Genomic DNA, 26,942 nt, shown 5'->3' on the forward strand with positions numbered 1-26,942 from the left:
TCTTTCGGGGTTTTTACGTCGTGTTGTTTTTGTCAAAATGTCCCCTCTGTTCTTCACTTGGCCAATAAGATTTTTGGAACTCTGCATCGTGGATGACGGATAAGGATCAATCGGAAATCTAGTGTTTATGGAGCCAAGCAAGCCACAGATACAACCTTACAAGTGCACCTTTCTATACGTCCATACTCTCTGTTTTTCTAATTTTGTGTGTTTAAACTGTGGTGGAATGAGCTGCCGTCGCTCACATGAATAAAACCATTCAGTGCCTGCATTATTTGTTGTCATTTATTCAGGTTCGTCTTCATCTTGAGAGCCACAAAGCACGGCCACTAGATGGCACCGTGCATTTACGCATGGCATTGGAGCTGTAGGTTTGAACGCTCGCTGCCATCAACGGTAAAGATCCAGTTAATTTAAAACATATGGGACTGCATGCAAGTTTATGTGCATCCCTGTAGGATGGGGAAATTATGCCAAGGTCGCTTCCTGCAAACAAAACATCCAGACTAAAGTAGGCTGTAAAAGGCTTTCATCCAGGATTTGAATCTCTGTTTGTGTCCAGTGCCAAGTTGGAAGGTTTTATTTAAAACCTGGACACAAAGTAACTGGACTTGAACTGATGGCTAATTTCAGTTCAGTGATATAACCGATCTGCTTTGGCTTTCATCCACGTGGTCATTAGCGGAACGATCCAGGTGTAGCCTTAATATGAAAGTAAAAACAGCACTTGGCGAGCTGCAGATGATCAATCACTGACTATAAAAGCCACTTTATTTCTCTTCACTTACACGCTCAAATTGAGTGCCAGTGAGTTCCCGCTAAACTGGGTTTTATTTCTTCAGTGGCAGCAGGAAATCGGGGTGCCAAACTAAAATATGAGCGTCACAGAAGGACCATTGGAATCGTGAACGCGTCTCAATCATCGGCGTGACAGATGCTCGTCAGACTGGGTTTCTCATCAATAAAAAAAAAAAAACATAATTGGTACAGCATCCTGTATTGTCTAAATCCTGTTATTCTCATGCTCTGAAACTCGTAGTTTCCGTCATTTCTGGATTGTGAGGTCACGTGTTTGACGATTTCACGTCCCTGTGAAAGCAGCGAGTCCATGTACAGCACATTGACGTCTTATTCCCATTCATATATAATGTCCAAATGTCACTGCTACAGGTAAACAACTTTAGTTTGCGTTTGGGGATCGATTGCGGTTTTTACGGAATCTACCAATTTGCTAATTTTCAGAAAAAATAAACCCAATTTTATTTCCAAAAAGAAACCAAAAAATAGGAAAACAATGTCATACATTCAGAAGATTTCGAAAAGACGTTTTTAAAAAACATAACAGAAAAGAAGAGAGCACCTGCAGAGACATTTTTGTTGGGGGGGGGGGGGGGTTATTTCGACCTGAATCTGACTGGATTGAGAATGTTCTGCAAAAAAATAATAATGATAAGAAGTTCAAACAGCATTTCCTTATTTGAAAAGGTAAACTTACTCAATACGTCACACAAACTTATGATCTTTTAAGAAAATGTTCCAGGATGACTTCTGTTGTGATCCACAGAAAGAGGAAAATGTTTTTTTTTTAAAAAGCCCAAAGAATGGATTTTAACGCTATTTGTAATTCTGCTCCTGACATTTCTTAATTCCAACATCATATCGTTGACTCTACCCTCACTGATCCAAACTCCGGCCTGTCCACAGGCCACCAAGTGACTAAAACCACACCAGTCCGCTGATCCACCTCCATTCTAACTCAGCCTGATGATCTCAAACCTGTTGAGCTTCTTTTCTTTCAAGGGCCGAGGCAGAACCTGCCCGTCGCTCGTCTCCGGCCCAACTTCCTGCGCTTCATTGTCCGACCCTCCCTGTCCGCCCTGTCCCGCGTCGACCCCTCCCGTTTGTCTATCCTTGGGACACTCCCCGTTGTAGGTCTTGACGTAGTCCTTGACGCGCCAGCCCCTGAACTCCTGCGGCTCGGCGCAGGTCAGGCCGGTGACCTCGACGGCAGGGTGGTGTTTCAGCCAGTACATCAGGTAGTGGATGTTGTAGTCGCAGATCCAGGGGTTGTTGGCCAGTGAGAGCTTCCGTAGGAAGTAGAGGTCCTCAAGTACGCCGTAATGGAAGTAATGGAGGCTGTTGTTGGACAGGTCAAGCTCATGGAGGTACAGCAGGCCTGCGAACGCAGCTGTGAGGGAAAAAAAGGAAAAACAATAAAATGAGCTGACATGCTAGTAACTTCCAGTTTGGAAACTTCCAATTTGGATGCTTGTGTGAAATGTAACAAGACGTAATACAGCTTAGATCAAAATAGAGATTACTTTAAAGGTGCCATATGTAAGAATGTGGCCAAAAACGGTTACTACATAAAAATCCAAATACCGAGATCTTTTAGGTTTCGTGTTTTGACGTAACTGTCAACCCATAGTTGAGACTCTACTGACCGCAATGATTGGTAGATGGCAGTAGGTGGCGCCACATGCCAAAACATGATTTCAAAACATAAACATGATTTGCAGTCTGCAAAATATATATTTTTTATGCAAATATTTTGGATAAAAACGTGACTTTTGGTGGTATCTGTAAAAGTTTTCGAGCGCTCTATGCGTTGAGTAATGAGACAGTGGAGTGTTTTTTCACACTGTCCACGAACCTCGAGCCAAGCTTTTATCTGTAAGAGCGGAAGACGGGAGGAAAGAGAGAGTGGGAGTAGAGTGTGCAGAATGTAGAAACAATAATAAGGACATTGCCGAGATAAAGAATAAGAAAATTGACTCGAAGCTCCTTCCTAAAAATGCGTCAGCGGACCACAAATCACTGCGTTTTTTAACGATGATAGATCTGTGTCAGCTATAAGAGTATTGTGACATATCATACCATAGCAGCATAACGCAACCTGCCAATAAATTACGCAAAAGAAGTATGTGACACGGTAAACACTTCTGCACACTGACATTCGAATTCCCCCCCAAAAAAGGAACACAAATCATCTTGAGGCTTCTGTCGTTCTAAATGTGGTAAAAAATATCACTTTGTTTGTTTGTTTTTCCCCATTCAAATCCTGTCGTCGCCCAAATTTGGGTGACACCCAGTGTGTAACTGCGTTGTGTCGAGCTCTACCATTTAGTTTCACAATTTGTGTGTTGCTTACAACTTCCACTAAAATATAAGCTAGCTCCTTAACCTCCGTTAAAACTTTGGAAAAGTTGGTGAATAAAGCTTCCGATATTGCTCAAAAAAACCTGAATAAACTGACTCAAACGAACAGAGTAACAAAGAAGACTCTACAGCTAGCTACCGTTGACCACTGTTGCGTACATAGCCTCCGCTAAATTCTATAATTTGCCGATTAACGCTCTTGGTAACTTGTGCAGAAAAACGGATATAATTCCATAACCTACCAAACTGAACCAAACTGTGCTGCTTGGTGGAATAAAGTTCCCGTAAAGTCATTTTGAAAGTGGACGCACATGAAAATGCCAATGCTAATATCTAAATTATTTAAGTATAAAAGCAGAATGTTAAAATGACAGTTCATAACAAACACTTTTTTGTGCTGTTGGTATCTGGCTGTTTGTTTGTTTTCTGCTTTTGTGCCAAGCTAGGCTAAAATAAGCTATGGTTGAGCTGCACTGCGCTAAGCTAGGCTAAACTAACGGGCTGGTGTCTCTATTTGTTTGAATGTTTAGTTCATACTGAAATAACTATAAACTACGCCGCCGATTTCGTCTGGCTGTGACAGGTAAATGCTTCCTAAAATCAAAAATCCTTATGGTAACTTTTGCGAGGCTTGGTCCAAGGAACACGTACGTCAAGTTTCGTGAAGATCGGACAAAATTTGTGACCTGTGAAAGTTTTGTTTCTATTCAATCCAATATGGCGGAAGAACGACAAGGGTCAGTAACGCTATCTTCAATTTCCACACTACACCGGTTCCGGCCGGACGTTCCAGAGTTGGATCGGTGGAGATATCTCAAAAGGTCAAGGAGCAGGAGCTGACCAAAAATCTGCCTGATAGGAATAAGAAAACTTAAGAAGGACATGCTGCCTTTCAGCAAGCACACAAAAAATGTGCTTCTGGTTCAATGGCTCTTTCTCATAACACGTAGGGAAAGTACTTAATCTTCATGAAAATAATTGTACTTCAACACCAAATCAAGAACAACCGCCTCGCTGACTCAAATCCACACGAATGAATGGATCGCTACGATTAATGCCACCCTCAATATTGTGTTTGATGTACTGATCACGAGGCGTCGACGTCTACATCCTACTTTTCCATCTGCTCTTTGTTTCAACCATCCTAAATTCAACGTGGGGAAAGACATGCTGTTAACTGCAAGTATTAATCTGCGCTCCCTGTAGCGTGAACCACTCGGGCTAATGCTTCAAACCCTGCCGTTAATTTTTCCAGCTTAAACGTCTTAAGTCATCATAACTAGACGTTACACGGTAACAAAAGGAAACACAGACAAGTATTAAGCAATATTTTTTTATGCTGAGTTGGCGTTCCAGATAGGTGGAGTCCCCACATTGAGACAATTCCACAAATGTGAAGTAATTAGTTACAGGAATATGCAGCAAAAATGAACTTCAGATACACTGTAGTATGTTTTCTGTAACAGGCTAAACTATTGTACTCCTTATGTCCTGCCAGCGAAGAAACAAACACAAACAACTGGCACAGGAATGAGCTTTTAAAGTGTTTCTAATGTTTCAATAAATATTCCAAGTGGCTTTTCATCTCCGGTCACACGTTACAAAGCCTTTAAGACGATCCTATATTTCTTTTATTTCACAACACGATGAAAAGGAACGATCCATGATTGAGACAATATGTCACTGGCAACCATAAATGTTCAGAGAAACAGAGTTTTCTCAGTTCCAAAAGTTTTTCAAATAGTTTCCAAATAGTTTTGGATGCGCTGGGGGCGGGGGAGAGCGACGGAAGATTGTTTACATCTGTTGCAGGGTAATGAATGAATCTGTAAGCTTTTTGTAAAGGATTCCCCTCTTGGACAGGAAAACATGAACCCAAACATCATTAGCCTGGGAAGAGTAATGAGTCTGCACTTTTCTTTTTTCTGTTGTTGGTGGTTATTATCCAGTGAAAAGTGTTGTTTTGATGTAAAATCATGAAGAAGAGGAGTTTGAGAAGAAGTGGTGTTACCTGTGTCGATACGTTGCAAACTGTTGCTGCTAAGGTTGACCAGTTTGAGGTCTTTGGACAGCAGGAACTGCTTGGGCCTGAGATGTTTGATGTTGTTGCCGGACATGTCCATCTTCACGATGTCAGACGGCAGGTCGGACGGGATGTGGTTCAAATCTGCAGAGAGGAGAGGGAGTGGACAATTGTAAGAAACAGTGTTATACACTCTTAGAAATAAGGGTTCCAAAAGGGTCCTTCTACAAGGGCTTGAGGTTCTACCTGGAACCATTTGCTTCTTGAAAAACCCTTTCTTTGGGGAAAGGGTTTTTCAAGGGTTCTTGGTAACACTAATGGTTCCAGTAAGAACCATTTTGATCCAGAGAAACCTTTAAAACCCCTTTGCTGAATAAAGGATTTTAAAAGGGTTCTTGGTGGAACCCTCCAAAAGGGTTCTCCTATGAGGACAAGCCGAAGAACCATATATGGTTCTATTATATGGTACTATACTACTATCCGACTGCGTAACCACGGAGACCCCTCGAGCCTTCATAGTTCTCCGTTGTGGTGTCGGATATGCACTGCAATTTCCCTCCAGAACAGTAGGGGTCTCTACGCAAGGTTGTTGTGCTTGTGGCTACAATGGTGTCCGAGAGAGAAAGACTGTTGTTGTTGTTGCAGCGGAATAACATTGAAACAGTGGCCGATTTTCACCTGAAATAAAAAAAAAATGTTGTCCCAGAACGCAGTTTTAAGATCATTTGAGGCGAGAAATTAGCAATTTAGAGTCTAAACATGTGGTGTGTCTATTAAGATATGACGTATTTATGACGTGTTTGGCAGCGATGCCACTGTGGGCGCTCGGTGCGCACTGTGAGCCGGCACGGAGCAGCGTTATCTCGGCCTGTCCTGAGGACCAATCGCAGCCCTTGCCGTCTCCGGACACAAAAATATATCGTGCAGCCGGAGACGACATAGAGGGGTCTCAGTAACCTACGTAGAGCACTTTACGCAGAAGTATACATTGGGCTTAAGAGTGTAAAAGAAAGCATACGAGCACAGATGATGACTACATGGATTGAGGCAAATGTGCCCCCCCCCCCCTCAAAAAAAAAGTGAAATGAGTGAACAGAGCGCACGGCAGCCTCCAGGGTGAGATGGGAACCAAATCTGTCTGCATCTTTATAGATTTTCAAGATGTTGTGTGGGCTGTGTGCAACATTTTAACCTTTTCAAGATGGAGTCCTGAGTGTGACAGTGTGTTTAACACTGTTTCCCCTCTTCTATGTCGGAGGGGAGGTTTCCAGTCTTATACAGACACAAAATTCAACCTCTTTTTTTCCCTCCGAGGTAAGAGTGTCTTTGAAGACTCTAATGCATGCAACAGTGATTTACTCCACGTATTCCCATAGCTGACCTTCTCTTGAGATTTTAAATCAAAGTCCCACGCTGAGGCAATTTCTGTATCATCCCAACATTCAAGTGCTGGGAGGAGGAGGAGGAGGAGGGGGACAGATAAAATCGAGATCTGTCACAGCTGCCAACAAGCTAAAAAACTAAAGAGCAGAAGCTTGAATATGTGGAGCTTCTCCATAGTCTGTAAACGGATCTGGATTCATGTTTGGACCGTTTCTACTTTCGGGGGATCGATCCGTTCCAACATATCGCGAATTAGCGGACGCAATCTGCATTTCAAAACTCACCAGAAAGATTGTCTGCATTCCGTGGTCCCAGATGACACGACGAGATGCAAAATATATGTGCACACAATAAATAAGTGTGCGGTTGCAGACTCGTTTCCTGCGTATACTTATTTACAATGACTTTGATTTGTGCAGAAGAATGCTTATGGGCTCTTTTATGGTGCAGTCTTCTTCTTCTTTTTTTTTTGCATTGAACCGCCACAGATGTTGCAGCCAGTTATCGTAAAAAAAAGGCACGTCGCCGTAAATCAACGCTGACTTTGATAAACACCGCATCGCACGCACGCGCGCGTTGTACATGCAGGAGGGCGAGCGCAGCTCAGGAAATGTAATTATTGCTGTTCAGCGATGGCTGAAGAGCGGAGCAGCAGGCAGAGACATTAGCAAAAGGCAGGGAACACAACATTTGGAGGCCGTCGTTGCTGCACGTTACAAGCCAGCCGTCTGTCCGTCATCTGAACATCTGAGAGGTCTAAAGAGAATCCAGGGCCTAGCTCAGGTGTACATGTGACCGCAACAACAACAAGAAAAAGCTGGAAAAACACTGGTTGCTGACACCAAGACTCAAACTCCCAGACATATCAGACTCTTAAAGGTGCATTATGTAATAAATCTAAAGCAACTGGCCATAAAATCCTCCTAATATGTCACAGAGACTCAGGAATAATGTTCATATAACAAACTGAACTCACCAACAACAACAGCACAGACAAAATATTTGCGTTAAAAGAAATCTTTTGCGGACTGCAAATCATGTTTATGTTTCGAAATCATGTTTTGGCATGTGGCGCCACCTACCGCCGTCTACCAGTCATTGCAGTCAGTAGAGTCTCAGCTGCCGAGCAACCACGGGTTGCCAGTGACGTCAGAAAACGAAACCTAAAAGACCTCGGTATTTTGAATTTGAATGTAGTAACCGTTTTTGGCCACATTCGTACATATGGCCCGGTCCGGTTACGTAAACACTGGTTCTCCGGAACAGCAGATCGTCCTGATCTGTTAAAACAATGTTTTGATAACGAGTAGCAGTGCATCCACCGTTCCAGAGGGGGGAGCTGTGCTTCTGAGAGCGGGTGTGCTGAATATGTCACTTCCTGGTACTTGCCAATCACAAGACTCTGTCTTTTGGGTGAGAGAGTTGAGTCTCAAATCTCGCTGCTGGGAAACAGCGTCAGAAAAGAGGATTTCTATCAGCTCGTTTACAGCAACTAGGAGGTTTTTGACCATAAAAACAAGTTAATATATGCAAGTAGACCTCCATAACTAACATATATGTGCAACAGGACCACTCTATGTGAGCTTTAAAACCAAAAAAAACAAGGCCTCTCTGTTTTAGGTTTTACAACCTGACGAGGATAATGTCCCACTGTGTCCAGCAGCAACAGTGAGTCAGGACTGCGTGAGTGATGTTCTGCGTCCTGACTCCTACAGAATGTTCCAGTGGGTGAAAAATATTGAGCCAAAGAGCAAGAACAAGGGCTATTATCTTGTGTTGAAGAGCGTCCTCTTACACTTCACGTCAAGATAACAAATTTGGCTCTTTCCGACTCCAGCATCTGCGGAATGCATCGGAGAGAGAGAGATCATGAAGGATGAGGATGAACATGTCAGCAGAAGTGAAAGTCATTCATTCATAACTGGGGCTTGGACCTGGTTTCTGCACAAATCTGCATCTGTCACTCTCAGGGGTGGCGGCAGATGTGTCCTGCATTAGAAACTGCTTCATCTGATTTCAAACTCCGTCGCAGCTTTAATTCGGACCATTAGCAGTGATTCATGCTTCTGGGGTTTAAATTATAACACCTAGCTTGGAGTCAAAAGTGTCAGACCTGGCTCACATCCGCGTAGCAAAGCTCCTCCCGTGATTTAAAGCTATAGATGTGCACTAGCATTAATCTGGACTTTTATTTACTGCATCCCCGCCTCCGTAAGGCATGGGTCATCTTACTCACGATGTATTATGAACACATAAATGAATACAAGTTGAAAGAAGGAGTAGTTTCCCCTCGAATATTGCATTCCATAAAACGTCGTTCGGCGGTGCATGAGGTAAAATATACAGCTGCATCAACGGGACGTGTACATCTTCGGATCGTTCGTCGTGAATCTGTTTTGCAGGAGCAGGTGGTGCGATATGTTTGACGATCTCTGGACTGGAGGTTGGAGCAGCAGTTAATGTGTTTTACAGCACCAACGTGATTACTTCAGGGTCTGCTCGTGTGCATCGCAGTGGGATTTTGTGGTTCGGAGTCAAGTGATTAACAACTGGAGCCTTTATACGTAGAGCGCGGTGGCTTAAAGGTTCATGTTCATAACCTGGGGCCTCCCTTATGTAGGTCACTTGTGCCAGTTGGTAACCTCCATATGAGGAAATAAAATGTATACAGCTTAGTTGCTGGTCAAATATTCCAAATTATAGTCATGTAATGCATGAAAAATAGCAGAAATTGGACAAAACAGGCAACTTCAAATACTCAAAATAAGGGATTGCTAAGCTAAAGAGGTACAGTAGGGCTCTGGGTTTTGTTTGGGCTTTACGTAATGTACACTCTCTGTCATCATCGTAGCGGGATTGTAGTGATATAGAAGCAAGAGGCTTTTCTAAACACGCTGACAGCTTTGTTTACATGATGTCACCGTTACGACGACCAGAATAGCGCTAGTTGTCATGAGCCCCTTACACTGATATTCTGGTGGGATTATGTTTTAGCTCACAGTACATAAATACCACCAGCAGACAGTTAGAACCATGGTTGTGTTGTAAGAAATGGATAAAACATTGCTGACTCTGGGGCTTGCGGCTACTTTTTCCCGGTGGCCACTCATGGTACTGCAAGAAAAAAAAAATAAATCATGTCGGCCAAATAGCAATTTTCTTATGGATAAGAACAGCAAAAGAGACGCATGTAAAACTGTTCACGGGACACATTGAGACATGGACGCAGGCATTTCTAGGTCTTTATATTTAGATATTTTTGTAAAGGCCATAAAAAGGTTGTCTTGTCCTCACTATCAGATCAAGGAAATGACTGAAAAAATGTGATAAACACATTAGAGTTGAAGCACTTTGAGTGAAAGAATCTGGAATTGTAAACATTAGAGTCTGCAGGTTTTCTGGCCTAGCTTTATTTTAAAGTTGTTGTTTTTTTTGTTTTTTTTAATTATAGAAGTGTTTTTTGTCATTATTTTTTTTGGACAATAATGTATAAAAACCCTGCTTTTGTGACAGCAATATTTGTGGGGAATGAAACTGTTGTGGAAATATAAAAAATGGGTTGCCTGTTATTACCTCGAAGTTTGATATGTATATATATAAACATCCAATAAATGGAAAATAGTTCCACAAGGTACCCACAATGCATTTTTTCTGTAGTAGGTAGTACTTTTTACTTTATTTAACTTTGATTATTATCATCAGAACTGAGGCAGACCAACATTCTACGGGCAGCACAACCTTCACAAAAACCCTGAAGTCAGAAACCATTTTGCCCTATGTGCTGGGTGAGCAACTTCATAGGAATGAATGGCACCAAAGGGGAGGAGCTCTATCCAGCTCTTATAATACATCAATGGTTAGCACAGACACTGGAATCCCACCCCACCCCCAAAAAACCCAACGTAGGCTTGTTGTTTCCATGGTTTCAATGGTACCATGTTCTGTAGGTCACACAGGAAGTGATGCAATAACGCGTTGTGCAAAACGTATCTTTAACCTTTCATAATCTGTGCAAAAGCGTACTTTATATTGAATACTAGAATAAATACATTGCATGAAACAGCCTCTTTTTTCTAATGTGGGAAGAACACAACACAATCAAAGACTCGGAGGATAATCTGCCCCTTTGTCATCCTTTCAAACTGGTGGTTTTATTGGTTCGTGTTTAGTAGCTTGTAATTTGTTCTTGCATTGTTTGGAGTAAGCGTGTCTGAACCCCAGAAGTCAAACATCTGCATAAACAGCACAGGATTGTGCAGTTTAATCCTCTTCTTATCGGTCAACAGACGTCTTGACGGTGTCCTGTTTTTCATTTTTACTCTATTTACCCCTGCTGCTTCTTGCTTAAAAGACACGAAAGGGGTTGTTTTTGTTTCCTAACACTTTCTCTGTGCACCAGGACGTTCCACAGAGAGTCTGACCTACATGTAACTTCATGCGTAAAGGCATTAGTGGGTCTGGGAATCAGCCAAAACAGTATATACTGTACATTTGGCAGCCTGCACAAATGGCCTTAAATTTATAAGGGGTTCATGTTACTTATAAAACATATACTTTTTTTTGTACCTCATGAGCACAGTCTTGGATAAAAGTCAGCCAAAGTAGGATCATACATCAATCAAAGGAAGATCGATATGAAAAAACCTGAAGATCTTCTCAGCGTTTTGTATCGAGAAGTCATCGCATCGCTCCAATATTTTAACTTTGACCGCTGAGGAAGGCATCGATCCTCCGGAGATGGAACAACGTGGAGTCTGAAATCTGCTGTGGCTCACCTCAAAGAAACCGTCCTCCAACCATATGAAAGGGAGACATTGAGTTTAAGACGAAAAAAAACAGGGAGGGAAAATATAGGGTTCACAGACCGATGTTTCCACTCTGTTTTCTTTCCTGCTGTCTGCTTGCCTCTGAATAAGAAAACCTCCCAACACTCATTCAGTGTAGACCTAACCTTTTGTCTTTTTTGTATATTATTATATACTCTTGTGTGTATATGACGCCCCTGTGCCAGTCTGGATCATAGTAGCTTTCGTTTTTTCAAAAAACGCCTGTGCGTAGTTTCCATTTTTTGGTCTGTTTTTGGCAACTGGGACAAATACTCCAATTTTTTGTTATTCCAAATGTGTTTTATACTGTTCAAATTTCAAATTTAACACACAAAATCTGGCGCTCTAGTACAACTACAGTGTATTTCTCTATTTTACCATGCAGTACATTGTAAATAACTGCCAGAAATGGGCAAAAGCGCTGACTGGCAGGACATTTTCTGGCCCATTTACGGTTAAAATAAGCAACATAAGGACCTTTTGAGGCTTCTGTGTTAAAGGTTTAACAGATCTTTGACTAAAATAATGTCTCATTATCAAATTTGTTGGCCCCCATGTTTTTTGAGGCCATGACGTACCGCAGCGTAACCAAAATCTGCCAACGTAACATCTGTAAGTGTTTAGAAAGGATAAAATAATAACATCTATTATTTATTCATGATTGACAGCTGACTGACTGACAGTGAGTAAAAACAACAACCGCTATCGTCCTTACAAATTAAAAGCATGGAAAAGCTGCAGCTGTGTTAAATTACACAACATCCACACATCTCCGTCGCGGCGTGGGATTGGTCGAGACGAAGGGAGGACGGAGAGAATTATTACCGCGGTGCAGAGAGATGAATGGGAGACATGAGCCTCACAGAAGTACAGAGGAACCTTGTAGTGGTTCAGATAAAGAATCGATTCAAAACCCGTGCTGCAGAAGAAGAAAAAATAAATAATTAGGAAAATATGCAAAAAAGCTTTCTCAAGCATTTTACACGACACAGACGCTGCTTTGTGTGGCTTTGGCTTGTCGATCCTCTTTGAAAGATTGCTTTCTCTCTGGGCGAGGAATTACTGCAGCTCACCATTTATAGACACATCCAAGCGCTTATTCCAATCTGGGAGCTGACTTTGATTTGAGTCGCGGACAGAGACGATCTTTCAGTTTTTTCGATGCGTTGACAACGGAGGCATCAGAGGCAAAGTTTAACGGACGCAGAAAAGTGAGGATGAAAAGGATGAAAGCGAGAGTCGTCCGTCATTATCCCCCCAAATTAGAGTGATTTGACCTCAAAGTGGCATTTTTACACGCTGAGAGAACCAGATGTGAAAACTGAAGGAGCTAATAGACATTTGGCTGATGTCTGCAGCGTTCTGCCTACGCTGACTTACTGTTTGAATTGAAAACACACACAAATGCAGCGACTGTTCCTGTTATCCTACACAATACTTCGGGAAATTATTGAACACATTATTCAATTTGAGGAAAAAATGCTGCTGTATTTGCAAAAGAAAAAAAAAAGACCACACAAGAAGACGAACACGTGAAAATGCAACTCGTTCGACTTTCCTGAAATAAGTTGAGATGCACCACGTGGAAAAAAAAAAAAAAAACCTGAGAAAACAAACACGACTCTGCTCGCTCAGCCTGGCTGAAACCAAAACACGAGACGGCAAAGCGGAACTCTCGACTGGAGAGTTGCTGCGCAAACCTATACACAAATGTACCTTGTACACTGGATGCTCCTCTGCCAGACGAGAGGTGCAGTTTGTTTGCCAGGAAAACTACATGATAACCATCGAGAAAAGTAGCAGAGCCTCAGCTGACGACACAGGAAACGACTGTTTTCGAATTGGTTTTGGCTGCAATTTAACAATTTCTGATGCAAGGAAAGTGAATTGATCCCTTTGTGTGAGTTGATGCCAGTCACTAATGGTGTGTTTCCATCGTGGTACGGTTTGGTTTGGTACAGTACGGTACAGTTTGGAAAGGTAAAGTATCTCAGTCAGGCTGGTGTTGGGATCATAACTTGGCGCGATTTTCTAGCGGTGTGCTAACATCAAACGCGACCCAACAGACAACAAAGGAGGACATCCAGTAGCTCGTTTTTCCTGCTGAGTTTCTGGCTCAGTTGGTGTAGTGGTTAGCAGTGGTTTGAAGTGCAGGTCATGGCATAGCAGTTGTGTGTAAAAAAAAACATAGACTGTATGTAAATTGGAAGTAGTCTAATGGTTTGAAACTTGAAGCCCAGGATGTAGGACAGAAGTAGTTAGCAGCTGGTTGCAAATGACCCTTAATCTGAAAGGAACTCTATGGGAAAATGTCTCAACTTCTTACTTTACTGTCACCAAATCAGCTGACTCTTCCTGGGTCTAGCTCCACTCGCACCATGGTACCCCAAGGGAAGGCTACCAAAAAATGGAACAGTTGGCTATTTTGGTACTATTCCTAATGGAAATGCAAAAAAAAATACATGCCATACCGAGCCGTACCACTAGGTGGAAACACGGCATGATATTTCGTTTGTGTCTTGTTGATGCTTTTGTGTGGACATGGCGACTAGATTTCTCGCTCCTCTGGTCATAACAAACAAAAGGCTTAATAAGAAACTACTTTTTATTGCCAGATTAAACATCCAGTGTGTATGAACCCGTGAAATCTAACCGTGGACCCTGCAAATTGAAAGAAAACAAGGAATCCTCTGCTCATCCTCCTTTTACCCAAGAATGTCTACATGCAAGCGGCCTTGGACAAACCAGGAGAGCTACCAACACGCGTAAAACTCGGCCCTCAAAGAAAACAAGGAAACGTAAAGGAGGACAAACCCGCGGTGAGAAATTGCCGCGACTAAAATGGAATGTGAGAATGTGGAATGCAAAAGTGATTGTACAGATGCATGAACAGAACTGCAGGCATGTACGCGGATGTGGAAATGTGACCACAGCTCTCTGAGGAAACATGGCAAAGTATGACCCAGCCCTTATAAAAACATAATATGGGAAGAATACTCCTTTTCTGCCACACTGGATCACCCACAGCTTTTTAGGACTTGGTGGTCTCTTACCTTTTTTGCTGCAGTCCAGCAGAGGTTTAGGGAACATGTAGGTGTGACACATGGATGTGGCCTCTGACTTTACTGGCTTGAACGGTGGAGGCCTTCGGTCCCCGCCCTCCCTGTCCCCGGGCCTCCGGTCCACCTGGTTGTCACCCTCACACAGCGGGTCCACGTTAACCTTCTTCAGCTTCTGGCCCGAGAGCGAATGAGGCTCCGCGCACTTGGCGTAGTTGCCCAGGTTGCGGTTGCCCGGCACCTGCAGCTTCCTGATCAGGCTGTCCAAAGAGCAGCGGCAGCTCCAGGGGTTGTCGTAGAGACGGAGGTAGGTGAGGCGGGGCAGGGGGAGCAGGATCTCCTCGGAAGCGGTTTTCAGACTGTTGTGCTGCAGGAGCAGGGTTTTGAGCTGGGAGAGGCCGCTGAACGCGCCGTCCTCCACCATGGAGATGTCGTTCTGCTGGAGGTCCAGGCTCTTCAGCTGGGTGAACTGCGAGAACATGTTGTCCCTCAAAACCTAAAAAGACACAGAAAGGACGATTTGTGTGGTTTGTTTTCCTTTCAAAACCACGATTCGTATGGACTTTTTGAGTTATGATAACAAAGACTGTTCTGTTACTGCAAAACCTCAGTCGTGCTCCAAACGTATATTGGTCCACACCCAACAAAACAAGTATCGTATAGTTATTTGTCCTCCTTTGTTTGATGATACAAAAAGCTGTAGTGAGGAACTAACTACAACTAACAAAAGGAAAAATCACCAATGAATAGATCTCGTGTCAACGTTGCGCTAACGAAGCTAAAAACAGGTTTGAGTATTCATAAAAACGCAAATAAATTGTCCAGAAAAGTGTCAGAAGTAGACATTTAGTACAAGAAAAACCCTTCTGTGCATCCGTATGATGGGATATACACGTTTAATCCCCCTCTGCCTCTGCACTGCTGGTGTATGCACACAACTGCTCCCTCAGTCAGGTCTGATAGTTTTGCTTGACGGATGGAACACGCGGCATACAAAAGTTCCAGACTGCAGCCTTAATTACACAATAACAAGTAAAAAAAAAAAAACCTTCATTTAATGATATCTGTGCTTAGTAATCACGTAATGAGGACCTAAAAATCCACTTATTTTTCCTTCCCTCATTAATCATCCGCTCCTCAACCCCCCGATTCTTTGAAGTCGAACGAGCGTAATTGCACTTTATTATTGATTTCGATCGTTGAAATCTCACTCCCTCTCGTTTATTTCCACCCTCAACACCTGTGACACACATCCTGTGTGTGCTCAAAACAACGTGCAGAAACGCACACACACACATAAACACATAGCATAGCAGCGCAGTCTTTGATCTCGGGACCAAACGAATGGTGCACAGATGCTCGTGGTATCAACAAGCTGCCTGCTTTTGTTTCAGAGTGAGATGCTTCGTCGAGAAGCTGCTACATTAAAAACACTCTTGGACGTATTCTCAGAATCGGTTAATCATTGGTCGTCGGAGTTTATTGTCTGACTGCAGCAGGTGGTGTTTGTCTTTTTCCTCGCTGCCAGTAACGTACCTGAATCTTATTCCTCGCCAGCAGCAGGTGGTGAACGTCTTTGGGCCAATCCTGCATCACGGTGGTCAGCTGCCTGTCCTGACAGTCCAGGTACTTCTCCCCCGCCTCCATGTACTCCTTACACTCCTGGATCTGGCGCCTCGTGACTCCCACCCTGCCTCGGCCTCGCACGCGGCCGCCGCCGCCGCCTCTCCGGGGCTCGGCCGACCTCAGGAGCAGCAGGAGGAGCAGGGTGGTGAGGAGGCGCATGATGATGGGAGACAAGAGGCCTCTGGGTAATCAGGTCAGCGTTGAAGGTGCAGTTGCTGGACGATTTGTGGGATGGGACACGGGAGGCCAGTCACAGCTGTGTCTATGAAGAGGGAGGGGGGGGGAAAACAAAGAGAGGGAGGTGAATTTTCAAAGGTCTGCAGTGGCGAGCTCACACGATATTTTATCTTTTAAGGGGCGGGGGGTTTATATCCGTACAATGACACTTGAGTTATTGCGCCGCCAAAAAGATGGAGCGACTAGATGAAACCGCTATAAAATTAGCAGATGGATACATTTATGTTGAACAGAAAGGAAAAGTATGACATATAAATATCTCTCAACAAGTACGGGATGGGTTTCCGTTTAATTTCATACAGACACAGTCACACAGTCACACACTCCAACCTTTATAATATTTGCAGCAACGGATCTTGTAACTTAAATGGTGAGCGTGCTAAACCCTGAATTTAGAGCCACCATATGTAAGAATGTGGCCAAAAACGGTTACTACACCCAAATTCCAAATACCGAGGTCTTTTAGGTTTCGTTTTCTAACTGGCAACCCGTGGTTGCTCGGCAGCTGAGACTCTACAGACTGCAATTATTGGTAGACGGCGGTAGGTGGCGCCACATGCCAAAACATGATTTTAAAACATAAAACATGATTTGCAGTCTGCAAAATATTTTTTTTAATGCAAATATTTTGGCTGTACTGTTGTTGTTGGTGAGTTCAGTTTGTTATATGAACATTATTCCTGAGTCTCTGTGACATATTAGGAGGATTTTACGATCAGTTGCTTTAGATTTATACATAATGCACCTTTAACTTCAAAGCTGTTGGTATGATCTGAGGGCTCTCTGTTAACTCAGTGTTTCTTAATCCTGGTCCTCTGGGACTCCCGCCCTGCCTGTTTTAGATGATTTTAGAACATGCTCACAATCCTGCTCCATCATAATCAAACTTATCTTAAAAGATAAAGGGGTTTATCCAATGATATCGTCTAAAACGAACCAGATGAAGCTCATGTAACGCAAGAACGGACGGGGGGGGACCAAAAGAAATACATTAAAATGGCTTTATTCGCTAATACAGTAAACCATAATGGAAAAAATGGTAACGCCGCACATGTTGAAAGATTTAGCGAGGAGGTAGCGCGAGATAAAAGTTATGACATGGAACAGGAAAAGGGGGTTTTAAAGGAAAGAAAACAGTTTTGCATGTTAACAACGTGAGGGTTAAAATGTGGTTGGAGTAAAGAATTTCATTGAGTTGCTGCCATGTGTGCCTCGGCTTATTAGAATAATAGCGAGCAGTTATGAAACAAGTGTGCCTAATGAAGTGGTTTGACTTTCCCTATCTGGCTGTCCCTTCCTTTCCATCCTCGCTGCTTTTTGCATCATTCCGTCTCTCGCTTCTTAATCGCGGCCAAAGTCTTCCCGTTTTGTTCTGCCAGAGTGTGAAACTACTAAATTAAAAAAAGAGACACCAAGGCTGGAAATAATCATATTTATAGCACAATAATAATGGAATGGCTCCTTTTTTTCTCTCTCTCTCTCTCTCTCTCTCTCTATTTGCTCTGCTCTCCTTGTTCCCACTGATAGCGGGAATAATGATGAATGCACACAATTTGTACGAAAAGAAATAAATGAGTCATGTATCCCTTGTGCGATGGGAGAAAAAAATAGAGCTAGAGCCCCCCCAGGTCTGCCAAGAAACGCACACACACACACGGACTGATTCCAACTGTACCAAACCGCAGCTCACTCGCAGTCTTCCAGTCTTAAATACAGTGGAACAAGCTTGTCAATGCAGATGTGTTTTTGCTCCGTTGCGAATAACGGACGGTAACAGCTGAGAATGATCCCCCCGTTGAGCTCATCGCGCACACGCACCGTCCCCCAAACGATCAATTGTCTCACATTTAAGAATCAAAGTTTCCGTTTCCTTTTCACGGCCCGAAATGCACCTCCAGTGAGCCGCTCCGAAATCAAAACAGAAACTGAAATGGGTTTTTTCTTTTTTTTGGGCCTCCGACCATCAGTGTGTTTACAATCGAGTCTGCGTTTCATCTTCCCCTTTTTGAGATGTGTGTGTTTGTGCCTTGTGTGTGGGTGCCCAAATAACAGATTTGACGAGACTGGCGTGGAAAACATAGGGCAAAGAAAAAAGAAGTCTTGAAAAGATCCAGACACACTCTGGTACAGGTCTGGCTGCCATGCATTGTGGGAAATGCAGTTTGTGGTCAACGCACGCCTTAAAGCAGCATAGACCTATTTTAACACAGATTTTTTAAGACCAATTAATCACCGGGCCTTGAGTTTGACATATGTGGCAAATATAATATTCAGTCGCAAAACCTGGAGAATGTGCCGCCAAGTTTACCATCGATAAAGTCCAGTCCTCTTATTAAGCACAGATTTGACTATCTTCTGGAATATCAACCGTTTTTTCATCAATCATGGTCACTGACGGTGACAACAAACCACACAGAAAGCACAAAACAACAAAGTGTATTTAATTATATGAGTTACAAAATGCCCCCAAAAAAATTATGATTCACCTCATCTATTTTCCTCCATTTCCCTCTATAATTAACGAACCATCTCCAAACCTTTTTTGGACCAGTTATTGCGACAGATCTCAGATCTTTTCCACATCACAGCTGTTCAACAGGAAACGTCACTTCTTCTTCTTCTTCTCTGAGAAAACTCGAGCCATGGTCAGTCCACAATGTCCCAACTCGCATTCCAGCTGGGACCAAAACAAGTCCACTCAGCCAAGCCCAACTCAGTGGTTCACCTCATGCCCATACCAGTTCAATTTAGCCCTTCAAGTCTAGTATTATTTATTTCCCTCCCCCTTCTTGGTAATTCCATGCCAACTCAAAGAAAAAAACTGACTCTGGGTTTTAAGGCAGCTATTTCCTCCGTGGCACTAAATAGTCCAGTTACTGCTGCCGCTGTCGTCTGACCTGGACCAGAATAAAGACCGGTCTGGACGCGGATGTGGCACCGAGACGTGTTTCAACAAGCTGAGTTCACTCTATTAGAAGTATGACATATGATGAGTTATTATATGATATGTCTCGGTGGTTAAACCTTGACGACAAAGTTCACAGTGTGGTTTCAGCGACAGAAGTGCCAGTGGCTTGGTCCAGACCATAAAAAGACAACTATGGGTTGTTGGGTTAATATTTTCTAGTAACTTGTTTTTTAGCATTTATCGCCTACTACTGCTGTACTCCCGCCTCTAACGTCTGGTCTTTATAAAGCTGTAATCAACTGTTGTGCTATAAATATTCCAGTAAGTGTGGTGATCTCATTACACATGCTCATTATCTGCCTGTTGAGCAAATATTCGAATGCTATTCTGGCATCGCAGCTGTGTTAGCGTTACTGCAGACTATGGGATGTGGTCTTAACCCTTGAAAGCTCCAGTTGACCAAATAATAGAAAATTCTATTACTGTTGCCGTCTATTTTAACATAATAAGCAATATGGTGGAACGATTTTGGGGGTAAAATATTACATTGACGTTTATTTGCGATTATGATTGGATTTAAATCTTAATGCCAGGAAGACGGGAGAGATAAGCCTACAGTCACAAATCTGGGTTTTAAGATGGAAAAGTCCAGCTTTTTTTCATTTAAGACAGTTATAGCAAAAGGTAAAACTTATACTTTCAATGCAGTGCTTTGAGACAGTAATCCATGCCTTCAGCTGGATTACGGGCAATGCACTTTATTTTGGAGACAGCCAGTCTTTCCTCGCACGTCTCCGGCTTGTTCAAAGCACGTCTTTTAACTTGAGCACGCAAGAATGCACGATTTTGACCTCACTCCCCTGGCTGCCTGTCCATTACAGAGTTCTATTTTAAAATTCTTTAAAAAAAACGTATTTGTTTTTGTATCTTTAAATGGTATTGCCCTGCCTTACCTCACTATTCCTGATGTATAGCACTTCTACAGTTTCAGCTGTTTTTGTTGTGCTCTGTAAATAAAGTTGGATTGGATTGGATTGGATTCGCGATAAATAACTTTTTCATCAAGCTTTATAGTTCAATATTCACCGTTATAGATTTAAAACAAGACATTACCACATGAAATACCACCACATTATCGACCACACTACTCCAGAATGCAAAGATTAGAAGTTGATAAATGGCAAAAGCGTCATTGCAGACTTCAAATCCAGTAGTTCGTTCTGTAATCTCGCTCACAATCAAACTGAACCAACAGACAGACATGGGCGAAAACATAACCTCTGTTTGCATGGGTAATAAAACAGACTCCCGGGAAGCCTGTAAATTTGAAAAAAATATCTCAGAAGTCATATTTGAATGCCATGTTTTGTCATGTTTGGCTGACAGTTTTATCGCTTTGCTCACAGTTTAGTGAACAACAGTGCAGTTAAAATGCCTCAGGGTCGCCCTGTTAACACGTGTTTGGTCTTGTAATTTCCTTTTTAACACCCTTTCACTGAATGTTCAATACTTTCATATTTAAAAAAAAAAACACTTAAGGTGTTTTATAGAGGGCTGACCGCAATTGGAAAAATGTCCCTGTGACCAGTTTTTGTGCTCCAGCTCGAGTTACCCTCAGCTCACACTGAACAGACGCTAACTTGTGGCTTGAGATGCAGAACCAAATGGGAAAAAATCATTACTGGGTCATTTACCTTAAATCTGTCAAATGACTTTTGAAAACCAAAACAATTTACCAAGTCAGGAACATTAGGAGTTCAGTGGTGTGCAACAGTGGTGTGCTCTCAATCAAAACAAAACCGCAAAATAAATGCCGAAGTCTGTTTGGAATTAGTTTTGGGGAACTTCTCGTAGGGGAGTGCAATCGTAGAACTCATCTCCAAATGTATCTCCTGCTCGACGATGGCTTCAATATGCCAACAAATGTCCGTTATATTCAAACTGTTGTCAAATAAGATCGCAAAACGCTGAGTTAGCCTCACAGCTCCACGTGGCTCGCACTTGTTCGTGATTAGATCTTGTGTCGACAGGTGAAATTGACTGTTTTCTTTCACAAAGACCGAACAGAGGCAGATCAATCATATCGACAACAACAGAAATTGTCAAAAGTCGTGGCCCGCAGCTTGAAAACGACCTATTTTTCCAATTGGGGCACGTTAGCGGCGCCAACGTTGACGCATGGCGTCTGACTAGAAAAAGAAGCGCTTGACGTCATGTTAACGTCACTCCCAATTGTTAAAATTAGTCTCTAAAGTAACGTCGTTTTTCGTGCCGCGGCACCAGAGTCCAGGCACTGTTTACCAGTTAGCTCCTTTAGCTCCCTTAGCGCCGTTAGCGCGCCAACAGTGGAACTGGAGCGGTGTGTTTATTAAATGAACAGAACAGTGCTACAAACAACCAGCATACCTGTGTACTGCGTATGTGCCTCTGTTTTTAACGTTTAATGTTACTTTAGAGACTCATTTTCACAATTGGGTTAGGGTTAGGGTTAGTCACGTAAGGGTTTAGGGTTAGGGTTACGTAAGTCACTTTTTCCGGTCAGTCGTCAACGTGCCCAGCACTACTTCTTATACAATGTGTAAAGCGGTACATTAGGACACCACTAGGCATTAAAACATACTCAATGCAGGCTGGAGAGTGTCGGACAATGAAGTGGAATGTATACAAATGAGCCAGGTCACGTTTGAGGACTTCAGTGGGGGTTAAGAGTACATTATACCACTCCGTCAAAGAACCAGAGGTCAGAGGTGGACGTTTCTCCAAGCACAAAGGGAAGCACATGTCCTGCAGGCAACCCTCGCAGAGACAGTTCATGGAGACGAAACACACACAGGAGACACCCGCCGCCACCCAGCTTGTTTTTCCGAACAGTCTCTGGGCTCAAACGGGTCATTTGGCTTCAGCAGACCAGAGAGAACACGGGCTGGTTGGCTTCAAACAAAAAGTTATCCCTTTACCACCTACACCAGGAAGAGGAGGTGGGAGACGAAGACGTCTGAGGTTAAGAGAAATACAGATGGGGGCAAGCTTATAAATTCAAAAAACATTTTCAAAACATTGGAGAAAGTGGAAGATGTAAGAAGACCAGGATCATGATTCATGTCGGGGGTGAAATTTGCGGGGGATAGAAAAATATCATGATGTCAGCTCAAGGGAAAGTCCCCCTGGCAAAGACGTTGTTTTGGTGTGCTTCTGTTAATCCACAAACACATGAGAAGACGTTTAGAGACAACTGCACATATTCCCAAATGTAAGATTGTAAATTTGCAGACACATGTGCATCTGCGGGACTCCCATCTCCAAGCTTTTTGGAGATCCATTTTCACTTTCTCTCAGTAAAAGCACACGTTATGCTTGATAAGACAATGTTTGGTTGCATCTGGTCATGGAGGACAAGAGTTACACGTCCAGACTAAATCACTTCAACACGATGAAAAGGGGAACTAAATCTCTGCAAAACTGATTTGCAGGTTGAGGTTTAAGCAACATCTGCCTAGATGAGAAATCTTATCCGCGTCATCGCCTCCTACCTACAAATCCTTGAGGCTGCACAGTCTCTACATTCCCTCAGAGTTCCTTCATTCCCTGGGAACACTTGACATAACTATTGGGGGGGGGGTTGAGCTCAGATTTCCAGAGGTCACATTTCAGAAACACAAGGAAAGAACGTGAGGAACAAGTGAATGAGGCCTCAAAAACAAAAGATGGGCCTTTACTCCTTGGCCGTAACGAGACAAACATCGCTGCCATACAGCCTACACTCTTAGAAATAAGGGTTCCAAAAGGGTCCTTCTACAAGGGCTGAGGTTCTACCTGGAACCATTTGCTTCTGAAAAACCCTTTCCCGAAAAAGGGTTTTTCAAGAGTTCTTGGTAACACTAATGGTTCCAGTAAGAACCATTTTGATCCAGAGAACCTTTTAAAACCCCTTTTCCTGAATAAAGGGTTTTAAAAGGGTTCTTGGTGGAACCCTGTAAAAGGTTTCCAGGTGGAACCTTTACAAAAAGGTTCGACCTAGAGCCAAAAAGGGTTCTGCTATGAGGACAAGCCAAAGAACCTTATACGGTTCTACTTCATACTTTTATTTCTAAGAGAGTACAGACTCTTCAAAGCATTGCTTCTCAAAGTGCGGCCCGGGGCCAATGGCGGCCCGCAGAAACTTTTCTGGCGGCCCGCAATGAATTACAGTTGATAGTTTTAATCCAGGAGCTACTAAGCTTGTTAAATGTTTATTGGACATTACTGGATACAGACCAATAAGTGTAAACTGCAATCTGGTCATTAAAATGATTACAAATGGGATTTCTTTCTGTTTTTTTTTTTCCTTTGGCGGCCCTCAGTCCAACGTTGGGTTCCTAAATTGGCCCTCAGGTATCAAAACTTTGAGAATCCCTGCTTCAAAGTCTCACTTTGTGACATGGATCTAATAATCCCGGCTGAGACATCAAGTACAATGCATACAGACCCATTGATTATAGGATATTCGGTAACAGTCCATCGGCTTTGATGCAAGTTAGCGACGTTATCAGCGGTGACACAAGTCGACAGCGTCGTTAGCTTTTGACAGCGGTAAACAGCAGAAGATGAATCGCTGTCTGGCAATCGTTGCGTGTATGTGTGCAAAAGGCAAATCCAAAAGAAGGAAGCTGCAGCAGATCACACATACAAGCAATTTTCCGACACTGCCAGACAAACTCGACGACGATACGCTTCGAATCTCTCTCACGTATACGACTTGGACGTAGCATCCTGGCATCTTTTTTTTTTTTCGTCCGAAATTAGGAGTAGTTCTCTGCCAGCGAACCTCCCAGCGAGCCGCCCTGTATACTTTGTTTCCTTTGGGCCGAGTTTCCTTTGTGTGTGTGTGTGTGTGTGTGTGTGTGTGTGTGTTTTCCCAAACGTCTGTGGCTCGGCTCACTACCACGTACCAGCCTCGCCATCCAGCTGAGAGGAAAGAGACGGGTAAAAGGAAGGAATGATAAACGACGAGAACGTAAAGAGAGAGAAGAGGATGGAAAAAGAAGCATCCAAACCCGCTAAACCGGAGGATGAGAGAGAGAGAGAGACGGGGCTCCGGGGGAAGAGTTAAGCCTCGTATATGTCTGTGTCTAAGTGAAACCACACGTTAAAGTTCATTTCTGTACGAGGAGAGGTGAAAAAAAATGACCCTTGTTTCAAACATGGAGAACTCACAAAAGCAAACACGAGCCAAAACAGTGATCGTCTTGTGTTTCTTTACAGTAAACCCACAGGAAAGTTCTACTTAAGCCAAACCCCACAAGAATAGCAACATGCTACAACAAAAAAAAAAAAGAGGTCATTGTCTCATGCAGATCTCAGATCTGTGCCTGTGGTGTGGTCTCTCTCCTGGATTCTTGGCGGCACCTACTGTATAATCATGTGCTGAAACATCCAGCGCGCAGTCAGCTCCATCATAAACGCATCAAACCCAGGATTACTGCACAGCTGAAAAGTGTCAGGTTTATAAATCAGCGTTGTTGTGGGCGGAACTCTGTGATGCAACGACCCCACCGCGTTCCCTGCTCTGTTCTCCGTGGACGTCTTGATCGTCGGGCACGCTGCACTTTCGTTAAAACAAGGGAGTTCAAAAACTGTCATGAGATGCTTAGCAGAGCTCAAACACCACCACCACCACCCCCATAGTGCCAAACAGCGATGTTGATTGGTTTGGTCTGGCGCCAGACACATCTGCAACTTTTACACACACACACACACACACAGTGAATTGTTGCTCTTCTGACAACAAAGTGTTCCACTTAAATGTAACCAAAATCTCAGTGAAAGGGTCTTTCACACTCAGGCAATCAGAGTTATTTTCCTTCTTCTTCTTCTTCTCCCCCTCCTCCCTCTCTTTTCTTTCATTGCAAAGACCCAGAGTGAAACCACACGCTGCTCTGCGCTGCATGGGGCTGGAATTTTACTGAAAACTTACAACACAGTACGTTGCATGTAAGTCCTGGTACAGCTGTGTTTTCTAATCTTAGCCATATCACTTTTATTTGTGTGTGTGTGTGTGTGTGTGTGTGCTGACACCGGATTCTCCAAACCCTACTTTTTTTTCTTTTTTTTTTGCAGCTTGTAATGAACGCGAGTCATCACGGCTAAGTTTGTTACAGTACAGAGTGGATCCAAGTGGGTAAATGAACCCCTCGCTCATTCCAGAGGTGTATCCTCAGAGCTTTTATCCGCCGTGTTCAGCGTCTTGGAGTCACGGTGCCCCAATGAGATCACCAGCTGAGTCGTACGACAGATCAGCTAAAGGCAAAATAGCTCAACTCTCAACTGTATATTGAACCTTCCAAGAGTTTGGAGAAGATGCATCTTCAACGCTCTTATTGCTTGTTTGGAGATGTCATATCTTGCAAAGATATTGCCTTTTGATGCTAAAACGTGCAGGTGATCGTCTTGTGCAAACATCTGAGCTGCAAATCCAAGATGCGATAGTGGACACGTGTTGTGATGCTTTGTTGCTGCAAAATCTAATTATGCATCAGTAAAAAAGAAGAGTGAGTTTTCAGCACGACTGCATTGCATCCATTCTTGCACGTCTACTGTACAATGCCTAAGAAACAAAGAGGGGAGTCACACTCCTCGTAAAAAGGGAGGCTATAATTCAATTACATATGTTAAACCATTACAATCACTTCACATTAAGATTACACTTACATGTAATGGGGTTTTTTTCCCTCCCCCTTGAAAGGGCCTTAAGATTTTATCACCTGGAATTAAAAAAATCTTGTGCCAAACTCAACTCCTCTTGCATGTTCAGTACAGTATCGGATGTGGAATTGGAGTTTCTTTCAGCTGCAGGATCTTTTTGCAGAATCGGGATCAAAAAGTCCTACCTGTGCAGAAAAAGAGTCTGGCTCGGGCTCTTCCACTACGACCTGCAGATCTCCGGTTGGTCCCGCGTCCCCGGCTCCTAATCCTGTCATGGGCGCTGCGTCCAAGCCAAGAAAAATCCTGCCTGGCTGCCTGTAAACTTAGAGCCTGGAGTGAGGCACAAATGACTGGTTGCTTCTCCAGCCTCCCTCTCTCTCTCTCCCTCTCTCTCTCTCTCTCGCTCTCTCTCTCCCTCTTCCCCCCCTCTCCCACTCTCTCTCTCTTTCACTCACTCCCTTGCTTTTCACCCACTCAGCTGGATTGCAGCGAGAGTGTGAGGAGGAGAAAGAGACAGAACGAGTTTGTGAGCAAAAGGACTGAATCTCAAAGGGGCCACAAGGCAATGATTGGTTTAGCGTTACACACACACACACACACACACACTGGTTTGCACAGCTGTTCTTCTTAGGACACTCCAATGACTTCCACTCATTTGGAACAGCTTTAAAACCTAACCTTAAACTCACCAAAATTCATATATTCGCCCTCAACTTCAGCAGTGGACCAGGTTTTGGTCTCCATGAGGATCACTGGTGCACATGCAAGGGCTGCAACCTTGTAGAATTCCTCAATAATGCAAATGCCAACATGTTTTCTGTGGTGTCATCATGCACTTTCGTGTGTCCAGCTCCCACCTCAGGGGGAGGGCAGGTTTTTTTTGTTTTTTTTTGGATCCAAAATAGCCCGGGTCCACTTCCAACATCTGCCTTTGATCTGCACTGCGCTGAAACATCTCTTCTGCTTTGTTGTCAAAAGTTGGACGACTTGATTGAAACGCAATTTGTGAGTTTCACGCCCGTTGTTTGTAATTTGATTAA

General features: G+C 43.3%; 1 protein-coding gene across 2 annotated transcripts; it reads right to left on the reverse strand.

Moving 5' to 3' along the window:
* lrrc17 (leucine rich repeat containing 17) lies at positions 1-26,253 on the reverse strand. 2 transcript variants are annotated; one of them, XM_083906910.1, is made up of 5 exons: positions 26,088-26,253; positions 15,987-16,338; positions 14,445-14,946; positions 5,171-5,326; positions 1-2,188 (listed from the first exon to the last, which is right to left on the reverse strand). In XM_083906910.1, the coding sequence occupies exons 2-5, from the start codon at positions 16,233-16,235 to the stop codon at positions 1,752-1,754; spliced, it is 1,344 nt and encodes a 447-aa protein (XP_083763036.1). In that variant the 5' UTR covers positions 16,236-16,338; positions 26,088-26,253; the 3' UTR covers positions 1-1,751. The 2 variants fall into 2 exon arrangements, with proteins under 2 accessions (XP_083763036.1, XP_083763037.1); XM_083906911.1 differs by lacking the exon at positions 26,088-26,253 and adding an exon at positions 18,851-19,000.
* Between the last annotated feature and the right edge of the window lie 689 nt (positions 26,254-26,942).

Source organism: Microchirus variegatus, assembly GCF_963457635.1.
Source record: "Microchirus variegatus genome assembly, chromosome: 20".
Lineage (NCBI taxonomy): Eukaryota > Metazoa > Chordata > Actinopteri > Pleuronectiformes > Soleidae > Microchirus > Microchirus variegatus.